This window comes from Callorhinus ursinus, unplaced genomic scaffold, assembly GCF_003265705.2.
Source record: "Callorhinus ursinus isolate GAN/ISIS: 27379988/994484 unplaced genomic scaffold, GSC_fseal_2.0 scaffold5, whole genome shotgun sequence".
NCBI classification, from domain to species: Eukaryota; Metazoa; Chordata; class Mammalia; order Carnivora; family Otariidae; genus Callorhinus; species Callorhinus ursinus.
Window position 1 is genome coordinate 5,350,720 of NW_027397067.1, and position 19,557 is coordinate 5,370,276.

At 37.8% G+C, this 19,557-nt stretch overlaps 1 protein-coding gene across 4 annotated transcripts in view; it reads right to left on the bottom strand.

Moving 5' to 3' along the window:
- ST18 (ST18 C2H2C-type zinc finger transcription factor) overlaps positions 1 to 19,557 on the bottom strand; it is a 111,699-nt gene that overhangs the window by 30,608 nt on the left and 61,534 nt on the right. For all 4 annotated transcript variants that reach the window (XM_073892763.1, XM_073892761.1, XM_073892762.1 and 1 more), the window contains 3 exons: positions 17,843 to 18,054; positions 9,030 to 9,275; positions 1,890 to 2,005 (listed from right to left, as the gene is read on the bottom strand). In XM_073892763.1, coding sequence (XP_073748864.1) covers positions 1,890 to 2,005; positions 9,030 to 9,275; positions 17,843 to 18,054 — 574 coding nt within the window. The remainder of the gene's footprint in view (positions 1 to 1,889; positions 2,006 to 9,029; positions 9,276 to 17,842; positions 18,055 to 19,557) is intronic.

The following is a 19,557-nucleotide window of genomic DNA, read 5'->3' on the forward strand; positions in this document are numbered from 1 at the left end:
AGAGCACTCTATCCCTTTCTTTCTATAGTTTCTCTAGCCTCATGATCTCATGTCTGAATCTTTATATCAGTGTTTTATTTTTTTTTCACATCAATGTTTTAGATGATCTTCCAGCTTCAGAATAATTTTGCACACTGTTCTTCCTAAAGCACCACACCATTAATTCACTTTCCTGTTTAAACACCTGTGGTTTGCTCACGCAAACCTGCAACCAGGCACTCTTCTTAAGGCCCCGTCCTGCTTGAGTCCACGCCTGCACTCTGTCTCTCCACATCTGGCTAGTCCTCAGGGCTCAGCTCAGGGCCCCTGCTCCCTGAAACTTTGTTCCTCTCCAGCCTCTACTGTAGTCTTAACTAGTACTTATTGCTGTCGAATGCCCTGGTCTTTAAACTCTCCTGAGTCACAGAACCCTTTGAGAAGGTGATGAAAGCCATAAAATCCCTTACCCAAATAATCATTTGCATTAAGTGTTATAAGGTTCATAGACTCCCTGAAGCACTGACTTGGATCTTCTGGGGTCAGTAGGTATCAGATTAAGAACTTCTGATCAAAATATAAACATTTTTTTGACTCATTCACCCGACCCAGAAGCAACATTGTCTATCCCGACACCCTATTCATTTCCTTCAAGGCACTTTCCAGAAGTGCAGAGTTCACTTCAAATTTGTTCCCTTATATTCCCAGCATCTGACATATGCCTAGAACATAACATAGTAGGCAGGCAAAAAATAGTTACTGAATAAATTAACAATTATTCCACTGCCACAGAGAGAATAATATCTAAACCCAACTAGTCCTAAAAAGATGTGACTCTAAATTTAAGAATGGATTCTGAATCTTTCACTCCATCATCATAACTGACTTTATAGTATCACTAAACTCATCATAGTGAAAAACGTTAAGTGATTTTTAACGGAATTCCAAAATTAAGTGGAAAAATTCCCCTCAAAAAGAAAAAGCTGGCCTCTGCTTTCAAGGAGAATCTATGAGTCTGTTAGAGAGGTTAGACCTATGGGTAGTAGGTTTTTTGTATCATCCATATGCTAACGATACTATAATTATGTTATGGAAAGAAACATTAACTTGCTGACAGACTTTAGGGACTTTATATTTATTGCAGAGTCAAAAAGAAAATGGCTGCCATCTGTACCTTAAACACGTCATATTTTTAAAATTTCAATGTAATAATTATTTAAATCCTAACTAAATGTGATTAATTTCTCAAAAAAATTCAATAGAGACATTAATTAATGTACTTCCCCATTAAAAAAAATGTTTATGCCTTTAGTGGGCAAAATGCAATAATCCTGCTTAGAATACTATATCTTAATGGTCTATGCCACGAGCCGTGATAATTACCACACAATGAAAACATACTATCCACTAAGCATTTTATATATTCTTATAGGTTGTTTCCTTAGATTTTCACAATTTCATGAGATGACTATTGATAGCCCTGCTTTACATTTAAGAAACTGGAGGTTCAAATGAGTTTAAAAACTATGTCTAAGGCTACGAAACTAGTAAATGGTACTATGGAGACGCTGAGTTCAGCCTGACTCAGTGGAGCAGAGCACAGTGAAAAGTTCTGAGCAGCCAAACAAAACAAAACAAAACACATAAACATTTCTAGTTGCTTTATATTGTTTTTGTTTTTTCAATCATCTCTTAGCATGAAATCACATCATGTACACTTTTTTTCCCCATAATCCTCTTAGTTCTAAGCATAAATTTAGGTATGTTTGAAACATTTAACTATCGACTGGCTGAAATTGTCCTATAACATTCCTAAAGTCAACCATATAAACCAGGATATTATTACTCAAAATTTTGAACTTGAGTCTCCTAATTCTAGAATCTCACAGAATATGCCAGTAAAGATTGCTTACGTGATTAGTTCTTTTTTGAGATCTCTTGCATGGAGCTTGGGTTTAGGGCTTGGGATGGAGGCCTCTCCAGGAAACTTTTTTTCCTCTAAATTTTCTAGAGAGCTCACTGGGTCTTTCTGGAAGAAAAAAAAAAAATACAGAAGCACAGAAGGCATTAGGCTACACTGTAAAGACAACTGTATTTGAAGACATCAGGGAGGAATTTGAGTTTTAGCTTAATGACTTAAGCTGCAATTCTTCATAGGATTTGTACATAAAATTAATAAGGTAATAAGTATAAGGATATATTCTGATTATTACGGACCTCCATCCTTGGTGAAGAAAAATTGCAATTCATGGGGGACAACTTTAAAAGTTCACATTTTGGCAAATATAACCACAGAGGCATTTCTTGAGCTATATAACGAATACGTTTCAGATTTTATTGTATAATGAATGTTTCCTAGAGAACATAAGAATAGTTCTTTATATACACAGCAGTCATTGGTAAAACAAAAGAAATATTGCAAAAATGAACCACAAATTTTTAAACAAAAAAGAATAAGTAAATTTAGGTTAACAAAATGTCCTTTCTAATATACAAATAAGTAAGATTTAAATTATTTGTTTAAATATGTAATAAGTGGTCCACAATATTTAGCCATTGAATTTTATTTTTTCCAGATAATTGCTTTTATTCTCACATCACTTCCTATTTTTCTTAAGTGACCTCTTTTGCTAAGTTGGTATCTTGTAATGCTTTAGTCATTGGATGGAATTTCTTGCTGGATTATCACTAATTTTTGTGGCCTTCTGTTAAGCTTAATACCGATCTTGATTTCATAAGGAAGATTTAGTAACCCTTTCAAATAATTTATTTACCATCTGATATATTATCTTACAGAAGACTAACGATGGTTTTCCTCAATTACATAATTAGCTTACTTACATCTTAAGCTTATATCCAGTAAATATAATACTTCCTGGATTTAATATTAAAATCAGATTAACTAATATAGAAAACTGTATTCTAATTCTCAAAAGTACTGATCTCTTTAAAATGAGAAAACTTCTTTGAATTATTCAAGGTAAATCTCATTTAAGTTAAATGGATATAAACATGCGATAGCAAAATTTAATTTTAATAATCCTAAGTCTATACTGAAAATCAATGGAAAAACAAACATCTGGGTTTTCTGTACCAAGGAAAAATTTTACACCTTGATCTCAGTCATAAAGTTAAGTGTAATTTTTTTCATTAATTACTTGGATAGCAATTCAGTCATTTTCCACAAAGCCATACAGTGGTAAATACATTGGTAAACTATCTCAAGTAACTCTATCTTCAGGCCAAATAAATAAAACCTCGTTTGGTACAATTTCTTTCTTCATATTATTTATAGTTCTAAGTTGTCACATTTTAAAATTGGTATATGTTTGAAAATAGTAGGAGATAATAGTACACCACTTAAAAATAAGGAGAAATGGGTGCTTGATCATAGGTGCCCTTTAAGATACAAAGAGAAGTACCACTTTAAAGCTACTTCCATGGAATCTATAGCAAAATGGATGGTGCTTCTCCTTTTCAAGTTTTACAGTATAAATGCCCAACATGAGGCAATTCCTAATTAGAAGACCTTATGTACTACGGTGAGGGCTGTGAATTGTGTAAGACTGATGAATCACAGACCTGTACTCCTGAAACAAATAATACATTATATGTTAATAAAAACATTAAAAAATTAAAATAAAAATACTGATTACAGAAGCAAAAAAAAAAAAGAAGAAGAAGACCTTAAACCTGATAATACCACCATCTATTCCATTTGGTGCTATCTGGATTTAGTAGTGTTTTCTGCTACAATTTATAAATGTCCTGGCTTTTTGAAAGTCGATACAAATGCTAAATCCAATATTGCCTCAGTGTGGAACAGCCTTTGTTTTTCTGTTTAGATGCTAATTTTTTTTAAAAAATGGCATACAGTGAAAAAGAGCTTTTTATTATTTTCTTTATGATAAAATTAAGAACAAAGTATTCCTAAAGGCATGTACATTTATAGATGAACATATAAATTTTATCAGCTATCATTTGACTGCTGAATCTATACATTATGGGAGACAAGGGAATAAGGGATTTTGAAAAAATCATCAATTATGAAAATTTAAGTTATTACTGTAACTAAAATGTATATAAAAATAATGCTTGCAGAATATATGGTATTTAATTTGGTATAGTAACATGTGGTAATGTTTTAAAAGGATAATTTCACTGGATATGGGCTTTTAAATATTTCGTGTGTTCTTGTAAAAACTATGGACTCATATGCATGCAATTACATTATGAAATGATTGTCTTTTCTCCTTTTCTTTGCTCAGCATCCTACCCCAAGAAACCTGCAGAGAGCATATGTACTAAAATACAGGTGAACATCATTGAAAGAATTCTTAATTTTGTTGCACAATCACTTTATATTAGATAAATTTTTAAGAAGCACCCCGTAAAAAATAAGCCAATGTCATTTGGAAGAATTATTTTGAAATTTAAAGTATAATTTTAAAAATGATAATTTTATCCTGTGGATATGTAAGAGAGAATCTGGCATATACGTGTTGTCTTTAGAAAGTATATGGATGCAATGAAATTCCTTCAATGTACAGATGGAAGTTTATATTGATTTCAGTAAAGACCAGAACATAATGGTAACATGAATAACAGATAATAGCATCTGGCACTTTTAACATTTTAAACCCTGAAATCTTTGGAGAACTGACAGTTGAATGGAACTGACAGCCCTAGTTATTTCTCAGCACTTTCCTTTCGAGATTTTTTGAGTTTTTTCCAGATTCAGGATTTTTTTTAGGGGGCATCTGGACAGGCTATTTCACTAAGAGAGACAGACAATATTTTCTGAAAATTACCACCAAAATTAAGCAACTGTTGTGCATATGAACTAGATAACAATGAATTAGAAATAATCACTCTTGTTTCTGGTTGTGCATGTGTGTGTGTGTACGTGTGTGAGTGGCATGTGGGCTAAGGGTGGAGGTGCCCGTGGGAAGGACCAGGTGTCAGATCAGGCGCCGAACACCACCAGGTCTTCAAACATTCACAGTATATTGCCTGAGCTGAGTGCAGCATCCAGGTGGGGCTCATTGGAAAAGACAGGCACGGACCACTTCCCGTGACTGGTTTGTGTGGTCGTATCCTGTAGATCACGGTCAGGGGAGGTTTGGTCCTGCTGCCCTGGGAAGCACTGTAGACCACTGTTGGCTTCCCCGTGCCTCACCAAGCACCATTTCTTCTTCCTTCTCTTTTCCCTTCCCTTTCTAATTGTCCTCCATACTCCCTAGCTGTTGCCACTTTTTGATGTGCTGTTTAACCTTTTCCTTCTCTCCATTCTTTTCCTTCTCCTCTTTCTTCATTTTAGGGAAGCCCAGGCCCATTTCTTAATTTCTATAGGACCAAGGACCAACAATTTAACCTCCTTGAGCTTCCATTTCTCCTCCAAAAACTTTGACCATAATCCTGCTTTTCATGACTTAGGATAATGAGACATGACTGTTAGAATAATAAGACTATTCCTACTGAACTCAATGTCCCTCTGCTATCTTCACAACGAGGATGTTAAATACAATCTATTTTTTTCAAAATAATAACTAGCAAGTATCACAGTTCTCATTTATAAGATTCAGAACAGGGTGATAAATACTGTCTATTTGTAGATTACCTCAGCACTGATGAAGGCACAAAGAAGGAGGGGTGAAAAACTGTCTTATGGAGTTACAGTGCTGCAGAAGCACTTTTGTGTGAGTGTGTCCCCATCAGGTATAATATCCCCAAGCAATGAGTCACTCAGGCTCAGATCACCGTGACAATAAAAATTAAGCTTAAAAAATATTTTGCTGGGGTGCCTGAGTGGCTCAGTTGGTTAAGCGTGGGACTCTTGATTTAGGCTCAGGTTGTGATCTCAGCGTATTGAGATCAAGCCCAGTGTGGGGCTCTGTGCTGGGTGTGAAGCCTGCTTAAGATTCTTTCTTTCCCTCTCCCTCCTCCCCTCTCCCCAAGCTCGCAAGGGTGCACTCTCTCTAAAAAAACGATTTGTCAACTCAAACCTAGGGCAAGCACCTTGATTCTATGAATTCACTTAGCATTTTCAAAGTCCTCTTTTGTCATTCTTAGTGACACTGAATCTCCACATAGCTTCTCGATTCCAGATTCCAGAATGTTTAGGTTGCAAACTGTAGCAGTAAAAGTCTGTACTGTCAGGCCTGAATAAGTAAGCCATTCTGCAAAGAGCAGAAATCTAATCTAACCAAATCCATTTTCCCCATGAAATTGCTGGGAAATAAAATACTGTCACAGGGGGCGCCTGGGTGGCTCAGTCATTAAGCGTCTGCCTTCGGCTCAGGTCATGATCCCAGGGTCCGGGGATTGAGACCCGCATCGGGCTCCCTGCTCAGTGGGAAGCCTGCTTCTCCCTCTCCGACTCCCGCTGCTTCTGTTCCCTCTCTCGCTGTGTCTCTCAAATAAATAAATAAAATCTTAAAAAACAAACAAACAAAAAAACACTGTCACAGATATATAAGCATTAGATAAGAACATACTCCAATTGAATCCATGAAGCTGCCAAGGTGAATCCAGATGTTTTTTGGAATTATGCAAAAAAAATGAGATTGGAAATAAAGAAAATATTTGTTATGAGACCTCATACTCTGGCTATCTGAGTGATAAGAAATATAGCCAAGGAGGTTCTTGAGGTACTTACTGGACCTCCAAATGAGAGGAATGTCTCAGAATGTGAGGACATTGTTGACATTGTTGCCGAGGCCAAAAATCATAACCCAGTTAAAACAATACAAGAGACCCTAAATGAAAACAAGAACCCACTTAACACAAATTTGCTTCATTACTACTCAGGACTGAATCAGTATGTCTGACATTGGAAGGAAGATTTCTGGTGATTGTTGACCATGGTCCATTTATAGCAGTCACAAGGGTGGGGACAGAAAGTCTAAGTCCCACCCTGCACATGACACTGAGATGCTCCCAAACAAGGTAGGTTTTATCCTAGTGGGATTCATCCAAGAATAGGAGCACAGTTATGCTTACTTTGTAAATATAGTCCTTCATGTGACATGAGACTTTAACTGAACCCCCCATCGACGGATCTCCTAACTAGGATTGGGTTTCCTTTTGGTGGTGTAGAGTGGGATATGCCATTGACTATTGGACTAGCTGGGGATGAAGCAGTTTTATGAATGAGAGGGTATTCCCTTTCTCTAAAGCTGGCTTCTACAGAGTGGGATTGGATCAACAATCTTGATCTCATCGTGATTGCACTTCTCAACAACTTACACTGCTTCCTGACCTCCATTTCGGACCAGCTGTGCAGAATGATCAGTTAATGTGCATACTGACAGATTTCCAGATTATAAAAATAAACAGCAGTTAGGTGTAACTTCTGTTATTTTGCACAAGTCCAAAATGGCAGGGGGGGATGTGGTGGAGGGAAGAGGTACGTGTTTGCCCATCTGTGGTCATCACTTAAGGTAAACCAGCTTCTAATACTTTGCAGGTATTAGTTTTATAATGATCGGAATCAAACATATATTATTTTTAGAAATGGTTCTTCTAAAATAGTGTTATGATAGATTAACTAAGACCATCCCTAAATACTCGAGGCAAATTTTGTAAAGCCAAACAGAATAAAATGACTAAGACTAGAATGGCAGAATCGAATCAGAAACTGCTGTTGTGTGAATTCCCCTCCCACTTCTCTGTGATGGTGTGGGTGGTGGTGACACAGAGTCTGCCTTGGATCCTGGGGTATCCTTCAGGAACCCATCCTTGACCACTGTACATAGGGTTGGCATTCCTTTATTTCTTCATTGTGTGCCTGCTCGTGCTATTCCATTTGTCACTGTATTTATTTACCTGTCAGTGTCCCTATCAGACTGAGCATACATGTGGGGGAAGTTTGGTGCTGCTTCCTTGGGACCTATGTTACTTCCGGACATGGAGATGCCAGGGAAAGTGTGCTGAAGGAAGCAAAGAAGGAGGGAGGGAGTGAAGGAAGGAAGGAGGAAAGGAAAAGGGAAAAGAGAGAGAGAGGGAGGGAAGGGAGGAGTAGAGGAAGGAAAGAAAGAAGGAAGAAGGGAATGAAGAAGGAAGGAAGGAAGGGAAGGAGGGAGGAAGGAACGAAAGAAGGGGAATGGGAGAAACAACCCAATCTTGTGATCACTACTGTTTATGTCAACTTATGCTCTGAGATGTTAAAGCATATGCTAACATCAAATTAGTTTTTCCCCCAAAAGTTTCTGTACTTCAAAAAGATGAAAAAGGTGGTGCACCCTTCCAAAGACAGTGGCTATTTTATTTCTTTAAACATCAACTGGCAAGTATCAACTTTCCCGACAAACAGCAAAGCAAAATGAATCACTACTGTAACAATTAGGGTCACATTTGCAATGATATAGAGTCTAAATAGTGGAGGTTTCTGGCCATGAATTCTTTTGGATGACACTAAATGATGGCTAATTAGACTAGGCCAGGTGGCTCAAACTATGGAGATGAAGGCTTGATGAACCTGTACAGTCACGACACCTGGCTACTCCAAAGATAACCAAATACACAAATGCACCCCTTGACTTTGAGGCTGATACAATTTAGACACCCATGATCCAAACACCGCAGCCAATGGCTCTAGACGTAGATAGGCTAGCATAGTTCCTTCATGAAACCAAGGAAAGGATTTTGACATGATTCTTACTAATCCCTGATTTGATTTCATTTTCTACCCTCTGGTTCAGAAAGAGTTAGTAAGTTGGCATTTCAGTGTTGAGTAATACATTGCACCTTACAGCCTGCTGCATCTGAAGGGATGTTTAATATAATCTCTCACGCAGTGCACACAATTGCAGCCCTGATGGGGATCAAATTCACTCAGTGACATCATTTTAGTCAAGTGACAGAAAAAATTGGATTCATTTATCAGTTTCTGATGAAATTTAAGATCATCACCTTACCAAAATCTAAAACAAGGTACAGAATTATGTGTTATCTAAACAGGAGTACAAAAAGTAACATAGGAGGAAACAGCTAAGAATACTTTCCAATCATGCTCTGTCTTAAACTTAGTGATTGACATATTGAAACAATACCTCTTTCTCCTCCTCTGTCTTCCCATGAGTTTTGCTATAGTTGATAGGAGTATCCCAGCCCTCTTGATCACAGAGAGCCTGATAGAATGCTGCATTGACCAAAATGCTGCTTGTTTTGAATGGGGAAGAGGAAGGAGTTGGAATAGAAGTGTTAGAGGAAGTTAGGGGTGCAGCTTTGTCCAGGATTCGATTTTTTTTCAGGCTTAAGTCCAATGTGCCATTTTCATCCACTTCTATCTCGGCTCCCTGGTATACAATAGGAAACAGAAAAACATTTAAGCAGTTTGCAGTTATAGCCTAGCCATGTGGGGCTTTTAAAGGATAATTTTAAATGCAAGCTTTTATGTAAGTATATCTGATTTAAAATCTAGCTTTCTGATTTGCTTTGGTTAATGTTCAATTCTTAGGCAGACTTTTAAGAGCAGCACCATTAGTGAGCTTCGTGTTTCTGGGTTTAAACAAAGTAGAATCTAATATAAATAAGATGTTCCAAATGCTAAATGCATTGGCTAACCCTGTTTTATATATTTTTTTGAAGTTTAGCTTTAAATCTCCTTTTCTGGTTTGCAGAATTATCACTTTCAATTCATCACTTATAGCATTAACACTTGAGTTTATAAAAAGGCCCAGCACTACTTCCCAGCTCACCCCCAATGCAGTATTAATCTAACGTGAATATATGCAAAAATAGCCAGCTGCAAGAGAATTTTTATTGGAATATTAGATTAATACGAACATGACATTTTCCCCTGGGTTACTTGAACCAGAAAAGCTTTGTTAACGTGCGGGGGCGGGGGCCAGAGGCAGACAGGGCAAACCGTTGTTGATTCTGGAAGCCTTCAGGTATCTGCAGCCATCAGGCCTGCTTGGAGGTAAGCTGTACAGTGAAACTTGAGAATAAAACTGATTCTTTTCCAGACACTTAGTATGAGACTTAAAACTCACTACACCTCACGGCATTTCTCCTTGCAATATCGTTGGCTATCTTTTTGTTGTTGTTGTTGTAGTTTAAGGTACAAGTCCCAACTAGATCCCTACTGCCATGCAGTAGGACTCAGAACGTGGGAAGAGCTCACTTGTCTTTTTCCTAAGTGGGTCAGATAAATACCTCTCCGTATTTTCACTATCATCCATCAATTCACGATTAAATCTTGGACAACGTCTCGGCTCTTTTCCCTTTTGGCTGGCAAAGCAGGAGTCTCTTTGAATACGTTAGCAAGATCCCTAACCCATATGGTAGCCAGTTACTTCCCCGGGGGGATTTATTTTAACTCCCCATTTACACTCTGCCTTTCCCCCTCCCCAACAGTTGCCACTGAGGTGTGGGCCAACGTAGCTGTGCTCCAAAGGCTCACTGCTTGCACCTGATTTGGAAAATGAGGCACCTCTTCTGTTTGCTTGTTTCACCTGCATAGTTCCTATTTTCAATCTCTCAGCCTCTGAGGTAGATATGCTTTGTTATATTTGTGGGAGGTAAATATACTTCTAATACGTTTGCACTAAGATGCTTTGGCTATATCTTTCTGTCCTTTTTAGTAAATAGTTTAATCTCCTGTGATAGTTTTAAGCCCTGAATTTGACAGTACAGCTTATCCGGGATAATAACTTAGTAACCACAACATCTTATGCCATCTGTATAATATCAAATACGTTTTTATACCAGCATTAATAAACCTTAGTTACAAAACTCCAAGATATTAACCATATCAGTGCCATGTGCTCTCTCCATGGTACAACAATGTATTCTGCTGTGAGCACATCAAAATAATTCTTGGCTTCATAGCTGATATGTAACTATAGCAATGAAACAGAGCTATAGTAATCAAGTTTAATGGCCAATGTAAAGTAAAATGCTAAATATTGTAGTTGCTGACATTTTTCATTAAAAAAAATAAAAAAAAAACTTGGGTTAAGACTGCACAACCAACATTCACATAAAATTCCAGACCTCTGTGACAGATGGCTTAGGAAAAAGAAGCCATGTGACTGGGCTGCAGAGTTTTATAGTGCAAAACCCATAAATAGTGCAGATTCGATCTCCCTGAAAAAAATATCAACTATTCCAAGACAACACTAATATATATTTTAGTTTTTGCAGAAAAAAATTCCAAATAGTAAACAAAAAAAAATTAGAGATTCTCGGAGTTGTTATGTTCTACATCTTGAGTAATCACGAGCTGATTGGGGGAAAAAAAATCACTTCTAATGTTTAAAAGAGGCGCTCTTGTATATCCTGTGCCCCAGCCGGCTGCTCTGAGCACCTGACTTGACAGGGAGAAAGCACGTTTGGGCAGCAGGGTACAGATGGGCTTTAAGTGAGCGCACAGATGCATTCAACAATTACACACAGTACCAGAGAAGGGTCCCTTTCTGCCCATAGATGGGTGGATCACACGTTTACTGCATGGATTTTTTTATTCAGAGCCGTATCAATAGACATCACTTCTGTTTGTGCTTGAAATTCCAAATGGCAGCACACAAAGGAGGGGGTGGTGGGAGAGGCCACAGGAGCAGGAGGGCATAACATTCAGCTGACATGGATCCCCACTGCTGACTTCTAGCATTCTGATTTCTAAAAGTGCCATTCGCTGTTCTGGATCCTTATTTTAGTCATTTAAATTTAAATTTAAAGGGTTTTTTTTTTAGTGTAGACATAGGTCTAATACTATTCATGTACTTTCCAAGTTAGGGCCAACATCAAGGACCATCACTTTCAGCCAATTTTGAGGTACCAATGCCATGTATGATGTATTTATTAATTAAATTATTGAGAAAGCACTTAATGTTTTCAAGCCTCCATATTTTGGGAGAAAGAAAATTGAAAAATATATTGTTCCTGCCTTCAAAGAGCTTATGTTATATGTAGAGGAGATTGTTAGTGAAAGGTAATTTAATAAATATAAATTATTATTCAACTGAAAGCTGAAATAATTATTTGTTATATAATCCTTATGTGCACCATAAAATGAGAAGTGATTCAGATGCCCATCAACAGAGAAATGATTAATGAAATTATGCTACATCTATTTAATGGCACATTATGCAACCAGTAAAATCATAATTACGAGGATTATGTTACAACAAGGAAAAGACGTCTATTACGGAAAGCAGGAAACAACCTGACATTCCTATTATGCCTACAACCAGGGGAAAAGGGTAGAAATTTGTTTCCTGAAGAACAAAAGGGAAAACACAGAAATTACAGTACTTGTATTTAAAAGATAGTCTTAAGGCCAGTCTCCAATAGTTTCCAGGCAAATGACAGCATGATAATGTTCTAACAATTAAAAATTACACATTCAAAGATGGTAATGAGAGAAAGATAACTTTGCCTTAAAGGTCTACTGTGAAAAGTGTTAACTTTCAAAACAGATATAACAAGACACCACTGTTTTCTATATTTGTCAGGTTTTCTATTAACACAAGAGGGGTCACCCACCATCTTTTCATTTTTGACTTGGATACTAGGAAGTGCAAAAATTAAGTGTCCCTCAGCTTAAGTTTCTGCTGTAATTAGCTTCTGGTTTTCATCCTCTGGCTTATGTTCTTTCACTTTTGCTTCAGGGTGCTTTGTTTGGGGAGTATCTTTTCTGTATTGAAAGCTATCTGAAATATGTTTTCAAAGTAGGCAGGGTATTAACAATAAAAAATGAAATTAAAGTATCTTATTCTTACCAAATAGTAATTGAGTATTAACACAGTTAAGTTCAGAGTGTAAACTTGTGAAATTTACTCAATATAAATAGAATGATGGAATTCAGGGGAGAAATCAGTGTCTGACATAAGGTATGAAATTAAAATTAAATTTATAACCATTTTCCAAAAATCTTTGAGACTTGGAACCAAAGTCAGTGAAAATTCTTAAGTTGGCCAGCAGTCTATATAAGACATGATGGTAAAATCTTTAAGAACATAAGAAGTTGGACAGGTATGAGTTAAAATTTTAGTTCCAACAGTTATAGCTGTGCCAGTTGGAGAAAATTATTTAATGTCCCCATACTACTATTTCTTCATCTGCTAAATGGGATGATACCTTCTTTACAGTTTCTGGAAGGATTAAAAAGAATTAATGTAAGCAAAGTGCTTATTTACAGTGCCTGGCACATAGTAGGTGTTCAATAAATGACAACTTATAATAATAATAATAATTTGATTGGGTTTCCAAATGCCAAAAGACACATCCCTATGCTACCGTATGCAGAGGTAAAGAGAGAATTATTAAATATATACACACAGATCAGTTGGTTCCTTGTGATCTCCGACCCAAGTCTCTCATAATATTTCACTCAAAATATATGGTATAATCTGACATGACATTAAAGTTACTGAAAAAGGCTGCTTTTAGATTCTAACCCTCCCAAGAACCATCAGGCTATTTCTGATATCAGGCAGCGAGGATGGTGACATGTTATCATGTTGTTTCTTAGGCCTTATTCAAGCACAAAACAGACTTTGAACTTTAAACATTTCAAGCAAGTGTCAGTTTTTTGTTTTCTTTTAAGGCACACTGTGCATATGTCACTTTGTCTAAACAGGTGGGGAAAACACCAAAACAAACAACAGAATGCTTGGCAAGCAGAAGTGATCAGGATAAAGATAGACCGTGTGCATGTTTGTACCTCTGCTGCTGAGGGTGGGAGGGAGGAAGGAAGGAAACAGGGAGTGTCTCCAACACGTGCTGGCACGTGCTCTCAGGGGCCAGAGGACAGCCTTCAGCAAACTCAGCAAACCCAGGGTGCTCATTCTATGCCTGCCGCCTGTTTCTACTGAATGCTGCACTCATAACAGCATCAACGGTGGTCAGACCGAAAGGGGGGTGTTTGAGGTTGTGGCCCATGAACGTTTTACAAACTCATATTAATTACAAATTAAAACAAAGGACAATATACCAATCTTAGAACCAATGAAAGTACTAGTTTCAAGAGACTTGAATACTTCAGACAAATTACCCTTACCCATTATGATACCCACTAATATTGATATTACCAATTTTTTCTTCTGACTTGATTCCTCAGAGATACTTAAAGCAACATACAGGTAATTTTGGTGGTGTAGATGTGTTGTGTACGTGCTGGATTGTATTTTTTTAAATTTTATTTTATTATGTTAGTCAACATTCATTACATCATTAGTTTTTTTATTATGTTATGTTAATCACCATACATTACATCATTAGCTTTTGATGTAGTGTTCCATGATTCATTGTTTGCGTATAACACCCAGTTCTCCATTCAGTACGTGCCCTCTTTAATACCCATCACCAGGCTAACCCATCCCCCACTCCCCTCCCCTCTAGAACCCTCAGTTTGTTTCTCAGAGTCCATAGTCTCTCATGGTTTGCCTCCCCCTCCGATTTCACCCCCTTCATTTTTCCCTTCCTGCTATCTTCTTTTTTTTTTAACATATAATATTTTAACAAACGAATAATTCCTTTTTCACATCTACTTTCAGAATATAATGGACTCGACTAGGCAGTGGTGGGCAATATTAGCACTGATTTTCTCAACATGGTGTTGGGAAAGAGTCCATGAAGGAAGTGCTTTAGTGTTGGGTAGACAGTCAGGTGGGGCTGGGAAACTTCGGAAGGAGAAGAACACTGTGGAATATCTTTATTGTCTTACATTGTTTTTAGACTGTGTTGGAACTCAGAGTTCTCTTGCCTCTCTGCAGACGGCCTCTGCTCCCATTATTTTCCATAAGAATAGGGATTTTGTAAATCATGAATTTAGATTTCCCACTAAACTCAGAGTCAGTTGTGAGCTTGCAGGTAGCACGAGAAAGATCAGTTTTAGCCCCAACAAGTGGGTATGGAGGCAATTTCAAGGTTAATGTCCTTTGGTTTGATTTTAAAAAGGTTGTGCCCACATGTGACAGCCTGACCTGTAATTTGTTCTCCTACTGGGCTCTTTAAGCAATGTCAGAGAAGCTCATTCCATCACAGAAAGTACTGCATGGAGGCAGAAGGAAAATGAGAAATCTGCCCTCACCCAGATTCTGATTAAAGCCACCCATGCCTCCCCTGGACATCAGAAACGTCACCTCTGAAAATGTAGCTCTCTACCTGGAACAACCATTTTTTTCCATTTCGCCCATAAGCTCCTTGAAGGCAGGGTCTGTGGCAGGACCTAACATGTGACTTGGGCAGTCCAAACCTCATAGACCATTTGGTGGGTACAACTAAGAGTCCATCTGCCAGAATACCTCTCTATACATCAAAAAATGCTTCTATGCTCAGCTACAGAAGTCAAGAGTAGGGAAAATCTGTACATCTCTATATCCTTCTTTCTAAATAAGAAGCTCAAGAAAACTATGGATTTTGGCTAGCAGAAATAAACTAACCAGCATGGAGGAAAAATCAAGTCATAGTGGATAGAGAATCAGGCTAGTATTCAACAGGGGAAGATCGTTTATATATAGCTAATCCTATATTAAGTGAAGGTCACAAAGTAAAGTGAAACACTGAATAGAAATGGCCTACATTGGCCACTGTTTGATCAGAGGCCATTTTTCAGGGTTAATTACTTTGGCTTTTTCTCACTTTTTGCTACAATGATTATTTTTTGTGGTTTTAGGAATTTATGAGGTTCTCTTTTATGTTTAGAACATAGGATCCAACTAAACAGAATTCTGCAAATTGCTACAGTTGTGTGAGAATATGAGCCTGGAAGAAGGATTCTGCACAAAGCGACACTGTAGGGTGCCATATTTATCCTCTTTTAATCACCACTATGTCAAATGAGATCATTTTGGTAGGAAAATGGCTTTTTAAACTGCTAATGTAACAAACTCCTTCTAAGAGTCGATTGGTACTCTCTCTGTCTCTTCCATCCTCCTCATCACGTCCATGGTTTGGCTTCTGCAGTTAAGACTTGGTTGGCTGTATGGAGGCTGAGACCCACAGGGCAGTTCCTGTCACCCTGGGCGGAAGTATCTGCTCCATAGAGCAACTCTGGCACACGGCATGCTCCCAATAGGAGTGTGAGAATAGACGCAGAAGTCAATTATTAGGATTTTTGGAATGTGCCAACTTAGCAGTCACGTTTGTGACCAGAAGGTATTCAAGAAAAGAAGAAAACATATATTGATAAGGGAAAATACCCTCAGTTTTTGGTCATCTTTGTTTGATTCATTGTTTGGCTCCAGCAACTACTAGAACATGGAGAATATAAAGGTTAAGGGCAGAATTTCAAAAAACAAAACAAAACAAATCTACCTGTGCAGATGGAAAGCACGCATTCCACAATCATTTGCTCAAATAATTTAAGCAGCATTACTCATTATAATAGTGGTCCTTTTATTCTCAAAGGACAGCCTTTAACAAACAAAGCCTAAGAAGGAAGATATTTTAGTATTACTCCAACTAGCTGCCCATTAGAATGTCCCTTTAAAAAGGAGAAATGTATTCAGGTTTTAACAAAATGAATAAAAATGAACTAAAGTAATGCTGTAAAACACCCTAAATCATTCTCTGATGTAAATAATTTCTGACCTGAATTCCTTTGAATTTGGCAAGCTCAGAACTTTCTTTATAATTTTCAGAGGATGCGTTTTTCTTTGTTTAAGAACCTCATTTGTTTAAAAATTGTTTTTGAGTGGTTTTTGGCCACCAACTCTTCCTGGGGTTTACTTGGCTCAGATTTGTCCAGAAGCTAATTCTGATTCTTCTGTCAAATGCTCGATGGCACCGCGTTCCCTGCTCTCCTGAAGGCCTGGCACAGCACAGGTGAGCAGCTGACCACACCAGGGATGGGGCTGCGCTTGCAGGGAAAAAGAGAGCTATCTAATTGTCTGAGTTTCAGGGTTAGGGTTTAACCCAGGAGATCTCCCACTTAAAGCAAGGGGAAAATCTCTTCTCCAGATAAGCCTGGGCACTTTATTTCAGATGGCTTCAGCTGGCTTCAGCTGGCTTCAGCCGTCTAGGTAGGAAAAGAATTTCTTTTCACTGAGCCCTTTGTGTAGATGGGAGTTCCAGGCTCCAAAGGACTGCGGGAGCAGCTTTAACCTTCCCTCTTCGGATCTGAGGATTGCTGCTGCTCTGTAGCCTGATAAACCCCTCCTCCTCAAAAGTGGAGACATTGAGGATCTTTTTGTTTGTTGTTGTCGTCAAGGTATCATAAATATGGGTGTCTCCTCCTCATTGTCAGTCAGGGAGGAGAGGTTTATTAGAGAAACGTGACTAATTTCATGGGCCTTAGAAATGTGACATCTTCGTAAACTTCACAGAATTTGATTTTGGATTTGAATGCCCTGAGTTCTCAAAAGTCCCCCTGAACCAATCTCTTGTTAACTTAATGTATCCAGGTTTTACTCAGTGTCCTTTGAGAACACCGTGGCACCTGAGACTCTTGCCTTATACAATAGTAATGTGTGCAATAATAAAATCTCCTGAGTCAATTCTGCAACTGTTTTACAAGTCACTGCATAGTCAAACATTTCCTACCATCTTTGATTTGCAGACAGAAAAAGCTTCCATTGTTCAGATTGATTTTTAATGGCAAGTCTCTTTCTTGAGTGCCAAAGTCCCCGACACAAAGGTAGGTTTGATGTCTATAAATCTCCCCAACCAGGCTCCATCACTCTCTTCTCCCCAGCCTTTGGTATACCGCCTTCAAGAACAACACTCCTTCACTCCTCCTTGAAGCCACGAAACTCATCCCTGTTCGTGTTCCTCTGAGTCTCTCCCTAAGACGAGGAAGGGATGTGCTTTAGGGGTGGGGAGCGGCATGGTAGTGAATGTGGTTAGGAACATGAAAGGCAGTTTATTCTCACGGTTCAGTCACTGGCCCACCCTCCGGGCTCTTGGACTGGCCTACCTTGGCATGCAGACTCTGTGGTTTGTTGGAGAGGATATCTGCAGCTTCCCTGCAGCGGGTGGAAAGGTTCAGGATGGCAGCAGCTGCTGCTATGTGGGTGTCTTCACTACATTGACCGTAGCTATAAGAGCTGGCACGGCAAGGGCTCTGTGTGTGGGCGCCTGCACTAGGCAGTCGATTAGGAAATTTCCCTGGATTTGAAAAATGCTTTGCTGTTGAAGAGAGATTTGATTAGCAAATTGCATGTACGTGTTTTAGTCATTAAATAGATTTGTTTTAGAGATATAACTTCTTACATTAAAATATGTTAAGAATAAATTAAAACAGGATCCATTACCTATTGGTACACTCAATGAAAGTTATTCAGATTGGCTTTCACAAAAGTTCACAGATCAAATGATGTGATGGCTGGGGAAGAATGTCTGTTCTCTTAATATTTTTTGTATTTTCACTTCTTACGGTAAAAACTCTATAACTAATGTTATGGGGCAGGTGCACTGGCAGCACTCATGGCAAAAATTATGGATTAAAACGACACTGGCAAAACCCATCAGGGACTAGAGAGGCTTAAGGCTTGTACATCTATTAACTGTGTATGTGTGAAGACCAGTTATTCCAGTAGAGGAAAAAAATGCACCCTTTCGATATTTGTTTTCACAGTAACAATTTATATTTAGACATAGAATTGCATTTTTATTATTTGATATGCAGGTTTGTTTTGTGCTTACACTAGTAGAAGTTCTTCTTAATGTCCAACTAGATGAAACTAAATAAATGGCAGAGTCTTTTAATGAGCTAGCATTTTGCATATTTAGGTACAGCATGATAAGTAAAGGACAGAGCAAATGTTCTCAGGGTGAGCAGAAAGGCAATTTAGTTATCAAGGCTGAGTTTCTGTTTTATGTTTCTGTTGTGGCACCAAGGTATTACTGAGAGAGAGAATTAACCATATTTCTCTTCACTCTGGGTGTTTGTAAACATCGCTCAAGGTTACAGGAGAAACACCCAAGATTTAAGTGGAATCATATAAAAGCATTTAGTTATTTATTTTGCGGCAAATATTCTTTATTCCTAACTTTGATCATTCTTTTTCATGAAGTAATTTAAAACATTACCAAATGTTATTCTTACAATTATAAAAATGTAAAAAATGTCACTGAACGTTTGCATTTTTAAACAATATCTGTATTATATGAGTATATAGAATGCTTTTAACTAACTTCGCTTGAATTAAACATATATGTATATGTGTATGCATATGTGTATATTTTACGTGTATATAATAGAAAACATCGTGCATGTGTGCGTATATAATTTTTTCCCCGAATCTAACAGGTTGTCAGTGTTATGTAAGCTGAGCCTTATTTTTAGAAAGAATAGATAAAATGTCTTTTGGAGTATAATGTACATGTTGTTAATGGGCCAACTCCTTTCAAATATGTTTATCACTGCTAGGTTTTATATAACATTCTAGTTCTTTCAAAGAAGTGACCAACATCACATAATGAAGCCCATATTATGTGTTTCCAAGAGCACTCAGTCTAGGTCTGGAGGTATGAGATCAAAGGGATTCCATGGATTTGCCTGTGGTGAAGAATCCATAGTCTATGGAGGACCCAAATTGGGGAATTATTTCACTTCTTTCCTTATGATATCATAATGCAAGATTCATGCCTGGGTTTTTCCCAATGTTCACTTTCTTACCTTTTCATTAG